The sequence below is a fragment of the Lactuca saligna genome, chromosome 1 (assembly GCF_052625555.1).
Source record: "Lactuca saligna cultivar CGN05327 chromosome 1, ASM5262555v1, whole genome shotgun sequence".
In the NCBI taxonomy this organism is placed as follows: domain Eukaryota; kingdom Viridiplantae; phylum Streptophyta; class Magnoliopsida; order Asterales; family Asteraceae; genus Lactuca; species Lactuca saligna.
The window spans coordinates 109,273,776-109,296,439 of NC_136417.1; the positions used below are offsets into that span (position 1 = coordinate 109,273,776).

The following is a 22,664-nucleotide window of genomic DNA, read 5'->3' on the forward strand; positions in this document are numbered from 1 at the left end:
CAACTTAGGAGAAAAGCCTCCTCTTCTTTGTTCCTTTTCTTCACAAATTCCAACTCAAGGGTAATTAAGTAAGGCAATGTTGAGATGTCCAGGTGGGACAAAGCTAATGAATTTCAGTGTTTTTTCATGGCAACATTCTCTTGAATTTCACTGTTTTTCAATGTTTTTTCAGAAATTCCAACTCAATGGTAATTAAGTCGATGTTATCTTCTTTAAGGTTGATGAATTGAAGACCACAAACTTGAATGGTTAAGAACGTTCTTGCCGATGCTGATTGTTAAATATGATGAATTTTCAATAAATTTTTAGCGAGAAAAAATGTTCTGTCTATTTTATTTCGTTAATATAGTTTATTTTCCTAAAATACATTATAATTTTTAATTAGATAGCATTGTGAAAATTTATAAATTACATGTATTTTAAATTGGGTGTATTTTAGTCAATTGTGTATGAATTTTATTCCATTCCTTTGTCTATTCCTGCCTACCAAACATGTATTAATGATTTATTCCATTGCAATAGAGTAACCAAACATGACAATGGAATGGTAACGATCCATTCTATTACCTACTCCATTCCATTACCTCGTCTCTCCCATTCCCTTGTCATTCCATACCATCATACCAAACAGATCCTTTGATCTTTTGTGTTGCAGTGTAACAGAAGGTTGACATTGAATAGATTGTTCAATGACACATGCAAGAGTGGTATTTCCAAAAATGCTGCTGAACAATGTTGATAACTGAAAATAGCCATAGAAAGCTTATTCATTCATGTCATGTATAACAAAAGCTGCCTCAGTGGCACTGAAAATGAATGAAGTTAACATATGTGGTTGCTTTTGTTGCCATAGTTATGGTTTTTGTTTAGTCCGGATGGTTTTAAATTTAAACAAGTCAGATCATAGTGTTATGCCATAGTTATGGGTTTTTCTTTGTTTATTGAAATATATATTTCATCTTCTTGATCAAACTATATATGGGCATTTGTCTGTTAAAAAAAATGAGGGCCGAGTTTTTATAAATTTCCCTTGGATTTGTAATTGTACTTATTAAAAGTCAACAATTGGTCAACCCTTTAACCATAACACGACACTAGTTCGTTTAATCAACTAATGAGCATCAAAAATTTTGTATTTTTCAAAAAATTTATAAAAAATTGTACATAGTTCGTTTTTATTTCTCGATATTTAAGTAACCATCATTTCAATTATTTTTACTATATAAGAATATTACAATTACAATTAAGTATGTAAGAATGAAAAATATTGTACCTGTTTTATATTCTAAATATACCTAGTTACATGCAATACTTGCTTACTCATTGGTTCTTTGGGTTACTCGTTGTGTCATTATTGATAAATTGACGAGTCATGTCTTAATTGTTGTACCATTATAAGATTACTTTTAAATATTTACTGATCACTTTTGGCCAATGAGTATCACAAAATAACCATAATCTAATTTTTTTTTAAAAAAACCCTTGGTGGCCACCTAGTTCAAAAATCCATTGTTTCTAACTACATAAACATATAACAAAAAGATTACATGTTTTTGCAAATTTTTTTTTTCTTTTTAGTTGTCTTTCTTTGGCATATACGCCCTAATATTTGCCTGAGAAGAAGATAAATTTCCATAGTCACATAGTTCGCGGTACGGTCCGATACGGAAACGAGGATCGGGAACGCGATTCGACAGTTAGGACGTATCGGATACGGCAGGGGTAGGTTCATTTTGGTACATCCCGGTACGTTCTGATACGGTATATTTTGGTACGGTATACTCATGGTTAATACAAAAAATAAATAAATAAATAAAATAAAAACATAATTTTAATACATTAAAACAGATTTCCAGGCATATTTTACTTCAAAGCACATTAACCAAAAAAAAAAAAAAAAAAAAAAAAAAAACAAACAAACAGAATTTTAATATTTCCTAGCAAAATTACTTTCAAAAACAGTTGAGTAATAAACTAACACTTCAATACATATTTGATATTTCCAATAAACTTCCCTAAAAACACATTAACAGGAAATAAAAACATAATCTTAATACATTAAAACAGATTTCCAGCAACAAGAGGCAGGGGTAAAAACGTCAAAGTCAAACACATCAAAACAGAATTCCCAAAAAACAGTTTAACAGAAAAGTTTTCTTCAATCCGTGCGTTGTCTTTTTGCTTGCCCATTCTCCATGTCTTCATCTAAATTCTCCCAAAGCATTTCTTCTAATCGTGAACTTGAGCCTTCAATGTAAGTGTTTTCAGGATTCATGTCCCACTTTTTGTATGGGTCCGCTCTATATGAATCCGAGAAACGAGATAGGAGTCGAATATTGGAGTGAATGAATACCAATTTGTCGGCTCTTTTGCAATTTAACCTATTTCTTTTTGTAACATCCGAAAAACACAACCAATTTAAAATTCTCAAACAACCCGATTTTCATTAAAATGTTTACAAAAAGGTTTTCAATACAATTCATTTAAGTATTCCCAGAATCATGTTGTTATAAAATCATGAGGAACGGTACGATCGCGCCTTCGCCTTGCCACAGTCTCCTGAAGCACCTGAAAAACATTAAACCACAGCTGTAAGCCCGAAAGCTTAGTGAGATACCCCCAAAATACCAACCACGCATACGCCTTTCCAGGCCGTGACCTTCCGGTCCAAAACATATAAAGCATACATAACATAACAGAACATAGAACAATCATGCATATCGGGTCTACCGTGACTGGTCCGCCGTATCAGGCCTTCAGTCCATCGGATCCATCCTCCGGGTCTAGTCATGTCCTTCGAGTCTACAGTGGGGTTGGTCCGCCCGCATTGGGCCTTCAACCCACCTGGTCCACTCTCTGAGTCTACAGTGTGACTGGTCCGCCCGCATCGGGCCTACAACCTATCCGGACCGCTCGCTGGGCCTTCGGAACAACCGGTCCGCCCTGGGTATCTTAGCCTACAGCACAAAGTAGGACCCGCCTCAACCCATCTCTAGTCCAAACAACCATGTGCACAAAACATACATTCACATAACAGTCATAATCAACAAACCGAGTAAACAGATCACATAGCATATCATTACTCTAACCGGGCTACCGACCTACCCGTTCACTAGCATAGCATTACTCTGCATATCGAGAACTGACCTTAACAAGGTCCCCTAGCATGTATGATCCTAACTACCAGGATGCAGACACAACCAACAATAACATGGTAAACGTAACTGAATCTCAATACAATAAAGGGCCGGCCTTGGTGCCTTAGACCCTGTTGATATAGTGAGGATAACTCACCTCGAAACCGACGGCTGAAAAGGTAAGATCCTTCTGCTCCGAACTCTGACACAACTCCTCCACTGAACACCAAACAATAACCCAATAAATATCCATAATTACCAAAATACCCCTGGAAGACAACTGGTCAACCCTGGACAAGTCAAAGTCAACCCCTGACTGACCCTACTCGTCGAGTCAACCGATGACTCGCCGAGTTCTTATGCTCAGAACTTCCCTCACTTAGCGACCCAACTCGCCGAGTCACCCCAGGACTCGTCGAGTGCAACAACTCTGAGTCCACTCGCACCCAACTCACCGAGTCGTCCCTCGACTCACCGATTCATCGACTCAACCAGAAATATTGGGACTTCCTCGACAAGACTCGCCGAGTCCAACTGGACTCGTCGAGTCCAAGGCCATCTTCAACCTACTCGCCGAGTTGTTCTTCCAACTCGTCGAGTTCAAGGCCATCTTCAAGCAACTCGTCGAGTCCACCCATGTGACTCGCCGAGTTCCACCGGTCTGAATCCATACAGAAGCATCTCAGGCCATGCAATTGATCCAAAACATAGATCCAACCTCCTACAATCCATCCATCACGTAAAGTGGCAAACTTTACGTGAATCTAACGAGATCTAAGCCATTTTCACCTTAAAACCAAGGTTTGGGACATGATAGCTTCATTCATAGCACAAAGGTTGGGACTTTAATGCACTCAATGACTTCTCCACTCCAGATCTGAGGTAGCAACCTCAGATCCATCCTCCAACACCAAAATGTCACACAACCAAGCATCCCACACAACCCCAAATGAAGAAACTAGGAATGCACAGCTTAAGGACGAAGATATTACCTCCAAAAGATGCCTCAATAACAGCTAAACACGAATCCAAGCAAAGCCCTTTGATCCAAACCACTTCTCCTTCAAGATTTCTTCAATCAACACCTCTCCAAGCCTTAACTTGCTCCACAATAGATTTCTCCACGAACTTAGGGCTTCTGGAACTCAAGGGGGGAACAAGGGAGGCTGTGGAGGGGTGTAAGGCTCTTTATATAGGGCTCAACCCCGGAAATTAGGGTTTTCTTCATACAGCACCTACTCGCCGTGTCCACCTTTGGGACTCTCCGAGTAGGCCACTAGCCACGCGACCCAACTGCGACCTGACTCGCCGAGTCCATCCATGGACTCGCCGAGTCACCCCTCTAAAACTTACACTTTCAGCCCTTCAACTCTACTCTTGCGATTTCGGGATGTTACAACTCTCCCCCACTTAAATTAGGCTTCGCCCTCGAAGCCTTCGGCATCTCATCTTCAATTTACTTCCCACTATGCGCCACTTGACCTTGACCGAACCAAGCCCCTCAAAGTACAACCATTGAACCTGAAGTTCACTTTCTCCTTCCATACGGTGTTCCCACCACCTACTCAAACCGGCACCCACTGTACCCTCCGATAACCACACTCAACAACCGAGAATTACCCATGATGCCTTACTGCTCCAATTCTCATCTTCCACTTGACTCACATGGCTATAGAGCCACGAACCCCCGGATTCCCGATCCGAATTCCACTCTACCCTTACCATGACGACCGAAAGACCAATTCCTCCATTTCGGAGCAACTCCCCCGAGTTCTCCTATCGCAATCACACATACATGCCGATCTAGCTCTAGCACCCTCAGGTGCGGATAACCTGATATACAGACGATATCCTCATCAGCCTTCCAGGATAAACCACTGATACATACCCAGAACCCTGATCATGATCTCACTGAGAGTCCAAGACTCTTGTTCTGCATCCCTTCCGAACTCCTCTCCCTGACTCCACGTCGCGATATTCCCTCTGCGCCCAAAGCAACATATCGAGTCGAATAAGCTTATATTCCGCCGCCGCACATACTACTCAAAGACCATCGACGGACCACAGTGATCGCAACTCCACATTGCCGCTTTCACTTCCGTGAATTCGCTCTCCCTTACCGGAGTTTCATTCCTCCCTCTTTCCCTGCCAAGGAAACCACTCGTCTGCCCGCTCACCATGACAGGCACCCTGGTGCTCATCCTACGCCACATTACCTCCTTACAGCGCACTCAACATCCATGCATTACCGCTACTCTGCCTCTCATCACAAGGACTCTCAAGCCTATGCACTACCTTTACCGCTAAAGATCGCTCGCCGGGGCCAGACCTCCCAATGCATTCCCACTGCAACATACGCAACCCATAACCTCCAACCGATCTAACAATACCCGCAGAGTCTTCAGCATGACTGGACCGCCTCCCCAGGCCTTCAGCCAATCTGGACCACTCTCAGAACCTTCAGCCAATCTGACTGGACCGTCCTCCGAGCCTTCGGCCTGACTGGTACGCCTACCGGCCTTCAGTCTATCCGGACCGCTCAACAATCACTCATCATTCCGAACTATCTCTTCGGGAAATCCTCCCGTGCATACCGTTCTAGCCCTCTAGGGGTTCCGAACTCTATCTCCATCATACATACTCGATCCCGGCCTGCCCCCATGCCTTCCTTAATCAACTGCTCTAGGTCTGTATTTCGCCCCCGCACGCCTACTGCTCACCCGTACGAGCCTGCTCTCATCTGATAGAAATACCGCTGTATTTCCCCAAGCGACTAAACAACCTTCCATGCCCAACGACCATCCAGAGAATTTCCAATTCTCCCCCACTTAAGACACTGACAGATAATCACCGGTCGCCATCACCGATCTCCCAAAGCACCTCGCAGGAATCAACACCTGCACTCCAAGTGCGTTTCACCAGTACCAACAGCTTTCATACAAATCATGCTCCCCCGCTGTACAACCCGCTCGAAAGCGACTCAACCTTCATCTTTCCGTTCCTCAGATTGCAGAATCCTACTAGCCTCCAAACTAACGCCGCATTCGCCACCAATCTTCACAAAGATAATCAATGATGGCCCGAAGTACAATCCCATAACCATAACGATCCCTCAGGGAACACACGATACTAAAACAAAATCTCGATCACCACTCGCCAATCCCTCAAGGAACAATGAATACCACAAGAAACCCGAAACGCAATTTCCAAAGCCAACCAATGAAACCAGCAGATAACAATACTCCACAACAATCATAAATAATCGAAACATCAGAAAGAAACATACCCGCAGCAGCCAGCTGAAAACACGACCGTAAGCCCTTGGGGGCTCCGCTCCACCCTGACCTCCACCTGTGATCCTCAACGTAGCCGGTGCTGGAGCTTGCACCAATCCTGCAGCAATCTGTGGACAGTTGACCTTCAAATGTCCAACCTGATGACAATGATAGCATATCCTCAAATCCCGAACCGGCACCGACTGCCGACAATCCCTCGCATAGTGTCCCTCCTTCCCGCACTTGCGGCATGCTCCACCGGACCGACAAACCCCGGCATGACCCCTTCCACACTTACCACAGACGTGGCCACCCTGATCTCCCATCCTGAAATCAACGGTCTTAGACCGTTTCGTCGCCGGCTGCGACTGAACTGGAGCTTGCCTCAGCTCACGCATCTGTAACTCAATCTCTAACTCACGCCGCCTGGCGGCCTCCTGCAACTCCAGCAAGGTCTCGCACCTCTGCGCAGACACAAACTGTCTGATATCCCTTTTTAGCATGCTCAGATATCGGGACATCTGAGCCTGCTCCGAAGCGAACTCAGGGCAAAACATCGCCCGCTCAGTAAACATCCTGGTGATTTCCGTCACCGATTCCGAATCCTGTTTCAGCTCCAAGAACTCCTGAGCCAACCTCTCCCTCTCGACCTGTGGAACATAACGAGTACTGAACATCTCCCTGAACCGATCCCATGAAATCGCAGCCCTCTGCGCATCCGAGTACGATCCCGTGGTCAATCTCCACCAATCCTTTGCTCCGAGCCTCAAAAGGTTCAAAGCACACCTCACCCTCTGATCAGCAGGGCATGAACACGTGAAGAAACATCCTTCCACATCTGATAACCACCTCATAGCAACGATCGGATCCTGAACTCCATCAAAAGTGGGAGGCTTCGTATTATCGAAGTCCCGATACTGAAAACCTCTACTGGCTCCTCCCCCTGCCGCCGCTACTGCTGCGGTAGCCGCCGCGGCAGCCGTCTCCGTGAGAGCCGCATAGCGCTCATCAAAATACTCCACCATGGCGGTCTTGATCGACCCAAACAACTCTGGCAGCTCAGCCCGAATCAATGCGGCAACCTCGTCATGCAAAATCTCGCGAATCCTCGCATCCAACTCGTGCGTACTCATCTGACTGACAACCTCTGGCTGTGCAGACCCACTTGGAGCTCCCTCTCCTGCTCCTGATCCTGACCCGGATCCACTCCCAGCGTGCCCTGGAATCTCCATACTGAAAATAAAACACCAATCTCAGACATATTCCACTATCCCGGGAACCAGCTCTCATCCCAACCTTAGAGGTCATGGTTTCCCTGATACGCGTATGAGTCCGTGCTTTCAGTAGTACGGGCCCATACTACCTTCCACACCAACCCATATTTGTATGAAGTACTCCCACAACACCCTAGCGACACACATAACAATGCTCTATCCTCACCACTAGAGGAACACTAGAAATATCTCACAAGGAACCCTAGGCTAGCAGGCATCATAAATCAGGTAACTCATCAATAAATCCTGAAGATCCCTAGCCTAACTCTAGCATGCTGTTCTATCAAAGCTCAATAAACAATTGCCATGTATGATATTTTGGGGTTACCTACTGGCTCCGGCTGATCGTACCTCCGCGTCCTCCTTTACTTATTTGAAAACCATTTAATTTCTCTTTTTGAAAACTCTCCTCGATTTGAGACTGGAGTCACACAAGTGTTTCTCCAATTCACTCAAACCAAGGCTCTGATACCAACTTGTAACATCCGAAAAACACAACCAATTTAAAATTCTCAAACAACCCGATTTTCATTAAAATGTTTACAAAAAGGTTTTCAATACAATTCATTTAAGTATTCCCAGAATCATGTTGTTATAAAATCATGAGGAACGGTACGATCGCGCCTTCGCCTTGCCACAGTCTCCTGAAGAACCTGAAAAACATTAAACCACAGCTGTAAGCCCGAAAGCTTAGTGAGATACCCCCAAAATACCAACCACGCATACGCCTTTCCAGGCCGTGACCTTCCGGTCCAAAACATATAAAGCATACATAACATAACAGAACATAGAACAATCATGCATATCGGGTCTACCGTGACTGGTCCGCCGTATCAGGCCTTCAGTCCATCGGATCCATCCTCCGGGTCTAGTCATGTCCTTCGAGTCTACAGTGGGGTTGATCCGCCCGCATTGGGCCTTCAACCCACCTGGTCCACTCTCTGAGTCTACAGTGTGACTGGTCCGCCCGCATCGGGCCTACAGCCTATCCGGACCGCTCGCTGGGCCTTCGGAACAACCGGTCCGCCCTGGGTATCTTGGCCTACAGCACAAAGCAGGACCCACCTCAACCCATCTCTAGTCCAAACAACCATGTGCACAAAACATACATTCACATAACAGTCATAATCAACAAACCGAGTAAACAGATCACATAGCATATCATTACTCTAACCGGGCTACCGACCTACCTGTTCACTAGCATAGCATTACTCTGCATATCGAGAACTGACCTTAACAAGGTCCCCTAGCATGTATGATCCTAACTACCAGGATGCAGACACAACCAACAATAATATGGTAAACGTAACTGAATCTCAATACAATAAAGGGCCGGCCTTGGTGCCTTAGACCCTGTTGATATAGTGAGGATAACTCACCTCGAAACCGACGGCTGAAAGGGTAAGATCCTTCTGCTCCGAACTCTGACACAACTCCTCCACTGAACACCAAACAATAACCCAATAAATATCCATAATTACCAAAATACCCCTGGAAGACAACTGGTCAACCCTGGACAAGTCAAAGTCAACCCCTGACTGACCCTACTCGTCGAGTCAACCGATGACTCGCCGAGTTCTTATGCTCAGAACTTCCCTCACTTAGCGACCCAACTCGCCGAGTCACCCCAGGACTCATCGAGTGCAACAACTCTGAGTCCACTCGCACCCAACTCACCGAGTCGTCCCTCGACTCACCGATTCATCGACTCAACCAGAAATATTGGGACTTCCTCGACAAGACTCGCCGAGTCCAACTGGACTCGTCGAGTCCAAGGCCATCTTCAACCTACTCGCCGAGTTGTTCTTCCAACTCGTCGAGTTCAAGGCCATCTTCAAGCAACTCGTCGAGTCCACCCATGTGACTCGCCGAGTTCCACCGGTCTGAATCCATACAGAAGCATCTCAGGCCATGCAATTGATCCAAAACATAGATCTAACCTCCTACAATCCATCCATCACGTAAAGTGGCAAACTTTACGTGAATCTAACGAGATCTAAGCCATTTTCACCTTAAAACCAAGGTTTGGGACATGATAGCTTCATTCATAGCACAAAGGTTGGGACTTTAATGCACTCAATGACTTCTCCACTCCAGATCTGAGGTAGCAACCTCAGATCCATCCTCCAACACCAAAATGTCACACAACCAAGCATCCCACACAACCCCAAATGAAGAAACTAGGAATGCACAGCTTAAGGACGAAGATATTACCTCCAAAAGATGCCTCAATAACAGCTAAACACGAATCCAAGCAAAGCCCTTTGATCCAAACCACTTCTCCTTCAAGATTTCTTCAATCAACACCTCTCCAAGCCTTAACTTGCTCCACAATAGATTTCTCCACGAACTTAGGGCTTCTGGAACTCAAGGGGGGAACAAGGGAGGCTGTGGAGGGGTGTAAGGCTCTTTATATAGGGCTCAACCCCGGAAATTAGGGTTTTCTTCATACAGCACCTACTCGCCGAGTCCACCTTTGGGACTCGCCGAGTAGGCCACTAGCCACGCGACCCAACTGCGACCTGACTCGCCGAGTCCATCCATGGACTCACCGAGTCACCCCTCTAAAACTTACACTTTCAGCCCTTCAACTCTACTCTTGCGATTTCGGGATGTTACACTTTTCACATTGTGAATGTAAGAATAGGTACTCCAATTTCTTTCCGCCGAAGAGCTTCTAATCGGTTGGGAAAGTACCTTCTTTGCTACCACGGCTAATTCCGGGGTTTCGGCTCCATATGTTGACCACCAATCTATTGCATCCATTGTCACGGCATCCTTTTGTGTTGTTGCCATGGAATAGATTCCTTTTTTCATATGGAATGTTACGAATTGTTCTCGTAACATTCGTTCCTCCTCTTCATTCTCGGACATTCTATGGAATGCTTCCATGACACCAATCACAACCTCTTTATCTAGATTTGGAGCTTTCCTTGGAATACCCCCCGGTGCTAACTTTTGAAGATATTGTCTATCATAAAATCTTGGAGTTAATGCAAACCCCAAATAATGTAATGGGATTGTCATTTTCTCCCATCTAGCTAACACTATCTTCTCAACTTCCGAGTAATAGCTTGAATACGTATTTTCTCGCATAACGTCTTTAATCTCCCCCAACATGTTATCCATTTTTTCATAAATCTCACCCATTTTAGGACCTTCCCCATCACAAAACTTGATGAGTAGGAAAATGGGTTTTGTAATTGCTAAAACATTGTCTACATCTTCCCAAAACAAATCATCTTTGATTGTATCCGCAACTTTTAAACCAAGAGCTTTTGTGCTTTCATCTCCATTTTTAAGCCACTCCCTCCAAGAATTAAGGACTATAGTTGTCGCAAGAGTCACTGTACAATCCTTGATTCCATTTTAACAAAATATAGTGAGATGCAAACCTTGTTTTAGCCACCCGTAACAACTCTAATGTGGAATTTTCTCGAAAAATTGACAAGATTTGAGTGTGGTTTAGAAAGTACTTGACAATTGTTTTGCCCCTCTTATAGGTATTATTTAACCAAAAAAAATCATTTGATAAATCTTTGAATATTAAATTTAGAGTATGTACGCAACAAGGTGACCAAAATATATGTTTGTATACCTTCTCGACTTCTCTTCCGGCGGCTTTGCAATTAGCCGCGTTATCTGTGACCACTTGCAAAACGTTGCTCGGTCCAACCTCATCGATAGCTCCAAGAAGATACTTAGAGATTTCCACTCTTGTTTTTTCGACCCCCAAGAAATCATCCGCGTACATGAACATAGCACCCCAAGCATTCACCGCAAGAATATTGATGAGTGGCTTATGTTTGACATTAGACCACCCATCGGAAACTATAGAAACCCCTTGCGTGTACCAAGTGTCTTTGACTTGGGTTAGGTCTTTCTCAACATCTCTCAATACGGTTCTTGCTTTTTCACTAGACGGAGGTTTGTATTACTCCAATGCCTTCTTGAGTGCATTGAGCATTTCAATAAATTGTGGATTCTGCAAGACGTTAAACGGGATACCATTAGCGCACAATCGCTCCATAAGACCAAAAGATTCCTCAATTCCTTTTTTTGATGTTGCTTTTTTCGAAAGTATAGAATTCTTCAAAGATTTTGAAACACCTCCACTCTCGGCTTCTTTAACCTTGCTCAAAAGTCTTTGTAGATTCTCCCGATCCTTAATCATAACCGGACATCTTCTTATTTCTGCGGTCTTCCCAAGTTGAGCCCCAAAGAAATGTGTGTGAATTCTAGTATAGGAGCTTGTGTACGGGACTTTGCAGTGTTTGCAAATCCATATCTTTGCCCCCCTGCAGTTTTACCAGTTCCAGAACCAGTAAAAGTGACTTCTTCCAACAAAGGTCTGCTAGCATCCTTATCATTCGTTTTCTTGCTTCCTGATATACCTATATCTGATGCTCTTTGGTCCTCATTCTCAAGATCAACAAAAGCTTCAGGTGGTGGTTGTGTTTCACTGTCTTCTGTACGGTTAAAAGATTTTCCAAACACCATTTTGACACCAAGAAAATCAATAAAGAAACAATATACTGGAAAGGTCGGTCGACTGTGATGAAGAAGAGTAACAGAAAAAGAACCCGACAATAGAGTAAACTGAGAATAATGTGGGTGAACTGGTGAGTAGCGATGTGGGATAAGAGCCATGTTAAATAGTTATTGGAATCGAGCTTTACTGGAAGAGTTGGTAGCAGGAATCGAAGAAACATACCAGCAATCGATGAGATGATAACTTTATCATAGCGTCAAACGTCGTTTTTTTAGGGAGAAGCAATTTCCCACTCAACCAAAATCGGCAACCCTAGATCCAAAATTGACGATCCTAATCACGTTTCTGTGCAATCAGGATCGCCGATTTCATGTTTCCAAGACCGAATTGAAGATTAGACGGGATCGGAGGGAACACGTATCGGAGAGCGTTTCGGCCACCGATTGGAACGCAATCGAACTGCGTTTGGGAACGGGACGTTCGGAACGGGGATCGTGACTCATTTGGCGATCTATGTGACTATGTAAATTTCAATCCATCTGGTTATGAACACAAAGATAGTCCCTAATATTTATAAGAGAATATGCTTGAACTTATGTTCATAAACAACAATTTACTTTATAAAAATCCTTTTTAGTTTTTATGACATTTTACATACTTTTAAACAGATTTTGGCAAGTTGAGTCAAATGGTTTTCATAAGTTTGAAGCAAGGTATGGAAGATCAACACACTCAAGAACATAACAGGATTACCAAGTGTACATGGAATGGATGCATTATGATACATCAGCCATGATATCAATGGATATTTACCTCCATGGTTTTCAATAAGCATGTTTCTTAATGAGTACAGGTAAATGTTATTATTAGTAATATATTTGCATCTTTTATAATTAAAATTCAACAAATAACAATGTGCTTACATGTATGGATTAATGAGGCCAATGAATGCCAGTTGGATGGGCCTACGACTTTAAACATTCCACCATTCTTTTTTACTAAAACAACAATGTACTTTCTTAAAAATATCTTAAATAGCAACCCGCTACAACATTCTTCTTTTTTTTGTGGGTGATATTTTGATTTAGGGTACAAATAAGTATCAACAGTGAGGTATGACACACTTATCTCTTGTCTCCTTAATCTTTTGGAGTTAAACTCTGGTAGCTTTATATGGGATAAGAAGAAACTGAAGGGATTTTTGGGGAGAGAACCCACCACACTCTCCAGAAAATTTGACAATTTTAATTGAGATTTGAGCAAACTGAATGGGAAGACCATAAAACTTCTTTCAAGCATTTGTTGTGGTAATTAATTGTGTATGAAAATTCTGATTTATGAGAGAAATTTATATTTAGTAATTTGCGTTTTTTTAGATTGTTTTTATTAACTTTTATGAATGCCAATAAATGAATTCATTTACTAAAATACTTGGCAGAACCCATCGCATATGACTTTAATGTCTCAATAATTGATGGAACAGTTATTGTAAACGGATCTGAAATATTTTATGAATTTGGGAATCCTGTAATTTTGTTCTTTCAACTATTATATCTATCAAGAAAATGACATCACTTATATATAATAATCTTCCTGCATCACACAATCATTAAATATAACTAGTCTATCTCAATAATTGATCAAACAATTTATGGTCAACGAAATTCACATTTTATTAAAATGTATCTCTCCTAATTTTGTTTTGAAAAAACTAATATACATATCAAGAAAATTACTTTAACTACTAAAATATTTAGTAGATACCCATTGAATATGACTTCTATATCTATTGTCAACGGAATTCTTGTTTATTTTTAATTTGTATCTCTTTTGATTTTGTTTTATCAACTATTATATGTATATTAAAAAAATAACTTTATTTATCAAAATACTTGGTTTCCAATCATATTAACATACATCATTTATCAAAAGTAGTTGACGTTGACTTCGTTTATAAAAACCAATATTTGGTGCATCGATTAATAGTAAGTTGATTATAAATGTAGTATCAAATCATTAACACCTTCCCATAAACTCATAATGGTTGTTCTCTCTAAACTTTCAGAAGGACCTTCATCTTCTTCATCAACTCAAGCTCATAAATATGACGTATTTTTAAGTTTCAGAGGTGTTGACACTCGTCATAATTTCACTGATCACCTTTATAATGCCCTCAGTCTTTCCAATATCAGCACCTTCTTGGATGATGAAGAGATTGAAACAGGGGAAGATCTGAAACCAGAATTGAGGAGTGCCATTAAAGCATCCAGAGCTTCTGTTATTGTGCTGTCTAAGACGTATGCTACTTCCACATGGTGTCTTGATGAATTGGTGTTGATCCTTGAGCAGCGTATGAAATCCAACCATGTTGTAATCCCCATTTTTTATCATGTCAAGCCTACCCATGTCAGGAAGCAAAAAAGTAGCTTCGGTGATGCAATGGCTAAACATAGAAAGATGATGGAGGCAGAGATAAATGTAAATAAAAGAAGTCAATGGGTTCAAAAGATGGACCAGTGGAATCAAGCACTTAGAGAAGTTGCTGATTTAAAAGGGATGGATGCAAATGGCAGGTAACCACTTTTCTTTAATATTGTTCAACAAGCTCATGAAAAGTCAATATCATCTTCTCCTTATGCATTTCAATACAGTTCGTCATAATCATCAAATATTAGGCATATTTTTGAAGCATTGCCATTTAAAGTTGGATAAAAAGATTAATTTTTGCAATTATCAGATCTCATAAATTACTTTTTTTTTTCTTTCGAGAAAGAGACAAGTTTGGAAAAATATAAATTAATTCGTATAGGTAGGTTAAACCATCATGCTAATTCTAAGACATTTTTATGCGTTTATTATCTTATTGTACATAATTTTATTCAAATAAACCATTTTGATGATTTTTATCATCTTTTTACAAAAAAAAAAAAAAAAAAAAAAAAAAAATGACGGTCATAATGCATCACTGCATCTACTATTTTTTATGTCATTCTACCTTCAAATTATATAATTTTTTCTTATATTATTTTAATTCTCTTGTAAGACACGTTTTTGGTTTCATGCAAAACCACGTAGGTATTTAAGTTTGATGGTTTTGTAGAAGCACAATGAAATTTAATGGAATCTTGTATATATTACATTGATGGCTCTACTTTTTTATAGATAATAATTATGACCTTGAACATTAGGTGCTTATATAGTTAGAGACACAAATACGATAACAGTTATGATGTGAAAATTTAATTAGAAACACAAAAATATGATATAATTTTGATTTGGATCTTAGGATATCTCCCATAGATCTTTGGAAAAACTAAATTTTCTGTATGGCATGTCAGGTTTTTAGATTATGGTTAGTGGTTCTTACTAAATCAGATTACAGGCTAGAGGTGGAGTTTATTGATGAAATTGTGAAGGACATCTTCCATAGATTACATATATCCTCAAGGTTTCCACTGCCACAACTTTTCGGAATGGACAAATCCATTAAGTTCATCACTTCTTGGCTGAAAGAGCCACCCTCACATAAGATAGATATAATCACCATCTTTGGTATTGGTGGGATTGGAAAGACATCTTTAGCTAAATATGTCTATAGACTACATTCTCATGAATTTGATACAAGCTGCTTTGTTGAAAATATAAATAGGAGATGTGAGAAAATTGATGGGTTGCTTGATTTTCAAAAACAACTCTATGATGAAATTGCAAAACGAAGTTCAATTCAAGTTCATGATGTTTCTATATACACCTCAATGATAGAGAATGCAGTATCCCGTAAAAAGGTGTTTCTGGTTCTTGATGATATTGGTAGTCTCGACCAATTAGATGGGTTACTTGGAAACAAAGGTTTTCATCTGGGAACCAAAATCATGATAACGACGAAGGACGCGTGGTTGACAGAGCGTTGTGCACTATTCAAAATGAGCGTGGAACCCAAATATGCTAAGTACATGCTAAATGGCTTATCAGAGTCTGAGTCACAAAAGTTGTTGTGTTTTCATGCATTCATGTGCAACAATCCCAAGGCAGGTTATGAAGAGGTGTCAGGAATGCTAGTGAAGTATTGTCAAGGACATCCAATGGCTCTTAAAGTTTTGGGTAGGTCTTTGTATAATCGAGATGCTACTTATTGGGAGGGGTACATAGATAGACTAAAGAAAGAAAACGATTCCCCTATAAATAATGTCTTGAGAATGAGCTTTGATTCTTTGCCATCAGAAAATGATAAGGAGTTGTTTAAGCATATAGCTTGTATTTTTGTTGGAATGGATAGAAATGATGTTGTAACAATATTAGAGGCATGTGATATAGAAACAAAAACCGGGATCACGAATCTTATTGACAAATGCCTTCTTAGTATCGGATTATATAATGAATTGATTATGCATGAGTTGGTTCAAGAGATGGGGAGATTTTTAGTACGTGAAGAATCACTTTACAAGCCATGGGAACGAAGTCGTTTATGGGGTCATGAGTCATTTACAATGTTGAAAGACGAAAAGGTAAGATGCCATGTATACTTATTTAAAGCAGTTTGTATTTCCATATATATATATATATATATATATATATATATATATATATATATATATATATATATATATATATATATATATATATATATATATATATATATATTTGAAATTTTAAAAATATTTTTTGTACCCCCTTTCTTCTTAGGGTACGGAAAATGTTCTAGGCCTCACCCTTGACATTGGAATGCTTGAGGAAAAGAACTTACATGGATCACTTGAGTTGAAAACAGATGCATTGAGTAAGATGGATAGGCTGATGTTGCTACAACTCGATTATGTGCAAATAACCGGCTCTTACAAGAATTTTCCAAAAAAATTAGTTTGGTTGTCTATGCAAGGGTTCCCTTTGAAGTCTGTACCTTCAGACTTACCAATGGAAAATCTGGTTGCTCTTGATATGTCAAATAGCTATATTGAATCATTTGGGGTTTGTTATAGCTATCCACAACGACTTCATAATTGGCTAAAGGTAACTTATCTTCATTTATCACTCTTCTATGTCAAGTTGATAAAAATTCACTACTATCCTAACTTATCTCGATTTCAGCAATTCATTGGATCGGGCTCAAAGGACAAAAAGTTGCTTGGATCGTTGAAGATTCTTAATTTAAGTTTCTGTGAACGGCTTTGTAGTCTTGATGGCTTTGACCACATCCCTAAACTTGAGACCTTAATACTTAAAGGTTGCATTGGTTTGCTTGAAATTTCTGAATCAATTGAGCAATGTGATGAACTTGTATTTGTTGATCTAAGCTACTGCAACAAGCTTAGAAAACTTCCAAAACTCATAGGCATGTTAAAGACGATTAAAACGTTGTCGCTAGATGGATGTAGCCTCGGTGAATCTCAAGTTGACATTATGGATATGGATTCAACAGAAAAAATCAAGACTAACAATATTGGAATAAGCACAATAATTTCTTCTTCCAGTTTTCTCCAGGCTATGCCAAGTTATTTAAAGTTCTCTGAGATTTCCTTACAGGGATATTTAGTAAGCTTGTTACTTGAGAATAATAATTTGTCCACTAAATCTTTTCCGTTGGACTTTAGTTGCCTAACCATGTTGAAGGAATTATATTTAAATAAAAATCCTATTGTTTCCCTGCCCAGTTGTGTGAGAAGCCTTCCTAGGCTTGAAAAACTTTGTATGGTAAATTGTAATATGCTGACGTCAGTCGAGCATCCTCCACATACACTAACATTTTTAGATCTATATTCTAGTTATAGTAATAAGCCTTTGCTACGAAAAGTTGTATTCAATCCACAAATGTCCCCACTCAAACTCTTTTTGGGATGGAAGATGCACACACGTTCATCGTTAGAATTTGAAGGCTTGGTCAAAATTGAACCAATGGCAGGTGTTGAGGAAAAGGTATTTTGTAGTTTGGGCTGGACTAAGCTAGACTTCCTTAACGGAATACAATTAACAACTTCTGTTGAATATAGAGAATCAGAGGAGTCTGAAATCCAGGTTTGCTCTAGTTAACAATCTGTGTATATATGATTAATTAATGTGGTGATTAATGAAGGTGGTTGTATTTGTCAGATGTATTATGAATTTGGAATATTCAGCACAATATATGGAGGCGAAGAGATGCCAAATTGGATTACGTATAAAAGCGCGAGGCGATCAATATCATTTACAATCCCATCATCTCTTACCAGGCTCAGAGGGTTGAATTTCTGCTGTGTGCTGACATCTTCATATTTGGGTGAAGAGGATGGGTTCCTTTATTTGCCAGTGATCATAATTAGTAATATAACAAAGAATCTCACCTGGATATACCAACATTGCATTGAATGTGTACTTGATGTCGGTGGCAAGTGTTTGATTCTGTTAAGCCATTGGATGTTTGGAGTGAATGAGATGGAATGTGGTGACCATGTTAGTATTAATGTGAGGTGGGCACCACATGATATTCCTGATGCAGTTAACAAGGAGTGTGGGGTGAGTTTTGTGTATGATGATGAAAAGACCGATGAAGAAGAAGAAAATGTGTTGGGTTATTATAAGTCATGGAATCATATCCTTGGTGGAGATCTCACTGGATTTCAGTTAACATCCGGGGAATACCTCCTAAGCAAGGATCGAATTATGTCGCCTTTCATTGATATTGATATACCAAAATATGATCATCTATGTGAAAATGGCGCCCGCTTTAAAGGTATGTATTTCTTTTTATCTAGAGTTGATACTAACTAAAATGATAAACTTTTACATTTTATCTAGAGCAATTTCTCTTTAGAGCACTCTCTGGAAGGAAGTCGGCCCTACTAGAGGATGGCCCCTAAGGTACTTTTATATCCTGAAAACCCTTTTCCTGTTTTTTAGGTTTGTTTTTATGTTTTCTAATGACAATGAAGGTGCTTTCTAATTTTGAATTTTGTTGTCCTTAAGGTTGGATCGATTTTGTTTATGCATACTTATCTCCTCCACCAAAAAACACAGCCTAATGCTCAACTGCGTTGATCATATGACGCATGTCTTTGTGTAAATAAACTGATCTAATTCTCAAAATTTACTAATAGATATTAATTTCCTTAGAAGGAATGAACAAGTTACATAAGTACCTCTTTAATTAGTTATCTTCCAAATCACATGAGAATTCTCCCTTAAATGGGCACTAATCAACTACAAAGTAGAATTCTTGGGAGCATGGGAACGAGGGTATTCAAGTATCATTAGAGGCCTCTAGGATATATTTAAAGTCGTATTTATCCACTTACAAACATGTCTATATAATTCTTTTGACATAAAAACTTCACATTCACTTGTGCTGCATAAAGAAGAGGTTGCAAGGGGGGCAAATTACTTGCTTTCCATTTTTACAGCTCTTCCAAGTGATAATTTAACCAAAATTCTTACGCCTTTTTAGTATTGATGATTTGCATGTCTTTTCTATTTTTTAATTTAGTAAATCAACAATCACCTTTGCCTTCTTACAATAATCAATATGAACAACCACAACGTATCATGTTTATTCCATCTTCTGCGGCTTGTAGACCGTTGATACGTATATGAATTAAGCTAAGAATAAACTTTAGGCTAAATGCAAGAAGTAGCAAAATACTTTCATTTATAAGTGTGTTATTGCATCCTTATTTCATTTCTTCTAATTACAACATTGTACTTTCACTTTTAATCTTATTAAGGCATTTTGCTTAGAAAAAATACCCAATTATAACATTGTACTTTTATTCTTCTTAATTGGGTAGATTTTTCAAAGTATAGAAGTGAAAACTCAAAGTTGTCTAATAGGAAGAATTGAAAGTTGCTTTGTAATTTGGCTAGCATTTCTATACATTGAATTCTACTAATTATAGCACTGAAAATTGCTTTGTAAATTGGATGACATTGCTATAATTGGGTAGATTATTTAAAGTACAATCTTGTATCAGGAAGAAATGAAGTAGAATCAATTAAAGTACATTTCTATTTTTGCATTGAAACCTAAACTAAGTGGCTTGTATATAGAATTTTTTTCATGTTTGTGGTTTCTCTACTCCATTTTAAATCTATATGTATTTCTTTTAGATGGATTTCAATCAACATTCAGCTGCAAATCAAGCTGCTGTGAGACCTTGACATTGTGACGTGTCAGATGTTCCTTGTATACCCTCATTACCATGCTCCTGAAAACTTTTCTCCACTTGAAACATAACACTAGGTCCTGATTTTTATTAAACTGCAAAGTATATGTACAAGCCCAACTAATATTTAGCATTCATTATATGAACTGTAGATGTGTCTTTTTTTTTCCAGGATTTATGAGGTTTTTGAGTTAATTTCGGGCCTTAATATGTAAATATGTGTATGTGTGTTTATTCGGCTGTTGATTTGTATTTTTAGTGCTTACGAAGTTACAATAGGATTAATTTTTATTATTTTTACGCATTTAATGCACCAGAAAGCCAAGTGCATCACTAGATTGTACTGTACAACACAATAAAAGATTCTTGGAGTATTTTTTTTGCTCATGTAACTCAAAGTTGCGCATCGACTTAATTAAATAATTAATCGTAAATACAAAATGTTTCCAAAATTTTATCAAACAATAAGCCAATAAATCTGTTTCAACATTTTTTTGTTAATTCAGTTATTATTAGCATCAAAGTCTTGAAAAACAAAAATCAAACTTGTCTCCGTTCTGGTTCAAAAAGCCCATTCCAGTTAATTTTTTATATGGATTTAGACTGGTTGGTGACGGGCCCAGTCCAATAACTTGTATATATATATATATATATATATATATATATATATATATATATATATATATATATATATATATTGATAAAAGAAGTATTTGTGTCTATTTATTTGGAGATTCATGTGTAAACATTTTTTATGAGTGTTGTAATTAAATTAAAAGAAACATATATAATTTGCTTGTATATCATATTGATAACATATTATTTGCTACAATATATTTTTTTTTTCAAAAAAGAAAACTTTAAACAAATAGAAATATATGAAGGAAATTACAAATTTGATCCATGTGTTAGCTTGGTCAACGTTTTGATTTTTTTTCTCAAAAACATCTCCATGACTCCTTTTTGTTAATCATGTGGTCAATTAAATCGTTAGTCTAACCATAAAGTATTAAATTTTAAGAGTATTTTAGTCTTTTCTTTACCGGTCAAATTGGACATGTGCATTGCATATAAGAGTACTTTAGTCATTCCTTTACTGTCAACTATCATCATCTTTTGCATCATTGGTCCCTTCCATATATGTATGTTACCCCATTTTTTCCTAATTCATCCAACTACCTAACTCTAGATATTAATTTCTCGTTCACCATAATTCGTTTTGGTATAAATTCGTTTTGAAGGAGTTATATAGCAAAACGAATGTATCATAAAGGAGAACACAAATATATAACAATTTATCCATTTTAAGATGTTAAGGGTTTGAAAATCAGCTAAACCATTTTTTTTAACACAATCTTAGCTTCCCACACAAATAGTTGTATTGGTAACCGACCTTCTAGTGCCAACACATTTAACCCGCCAACATCCATGTGTGCCACTAACCTCAAGTTACAAGACTTGTTAATAATAATCCATTTTCAAAGATTACATTTTAAGTACCTTAGTATTCTAGTGGCTAACGTTAAATGCGACTGCAATAAAGCATACATGATTGGCTCAATGTTTGGATAACAAATGAGATATAATTTACTTATTTTATTAAATTATAAATAATTTATTAAAAAATTATCTAAAAGTTTATATATCTGTTACTAACCTAATGTAACTGTTACCGAAACAATTAATTCGTGTTATTTTTAAAGCCCAAAAAAATATATGCATTCTATCTAACTGTTAAAATAAAAGTGTTAATAATAAAATGAAATTTAAACCTTCCTAATGCATTCAATGTCCATAATAAAAAAATATATTACTATAAAACAAATCAAATAACAAAATAATTGAGGTAAAACTAATTTGTTAGAAGCTATTCCTACACTCTTCATTTTTGTAATATGGATGGATATTACTTTTATAATATGTTGTTCGATTCCAAATGCTTTTAACGATGGCAAGGTTCCATTTCATATGTAGAAAATACATTTTTGTAGTATGGATCCATTGCGTGCAAACCATACTTGTGGTAGTGTCTTTATACAATATATTGGCATTATTTCCTCAAAACCCAAAGATTTTTCTTCTGCGACATATCCTTAACACATAACAACAATACTTTCTTCTACACTCATTGTAAACACATACAAACAACCAAAAAAGAATTAACTACTCCTCAAGTCCAAAATGAGGTGGACCCTTTCTTTGACTTCTAGCCTAGTCACACATGAAAACAACTAAATGTAACATATAACAATATTTCTATTTGTCTTAGGAATCTAAAAAAAAAAGGGAAAAAATGAAAGTAAGATGCTAACTTATAATAAAAATATAAATGAACAACTAAACGCTTTGAACCGAAA

At 38.6% G+C, this 22,664-nt stretch overlaps 1 protein-coding gene across 1 annotated transcript; it reads left to right on the plus strand.

The window, feature by feature from the left end:
- Positions 1 to 14,218: 14,218 nt before the first annotated feature.
- Positions 14,219 to 20,699, plus strand: LOC145010453 (disease resistance protein RUN1-like). The gene is made up of 7 exons (XM_078968992.1): positions 14,219 to 14,751; positions 15,561 to 16,683; positions 16,862 to 17,185; positions 17,264 to 18,187; positions 18,263 to 18,881; positions 18,947 to 19,009; positions 20,252 to 20,699. Exons 1-6 carry the CDS (start codon positions 14,219 to 14,221, stop codon positions 19,006 to 19,008), a joined length of 3,585 nt encoding a protein of 1,194 aa, XP_078825118.1. The 3' UTR covers position 19,009; positions 20,252 to 20,699.
- The last annotated feature ends 1,965 nt before the right edge of the window (positions 20,700 to 22,664 follow it).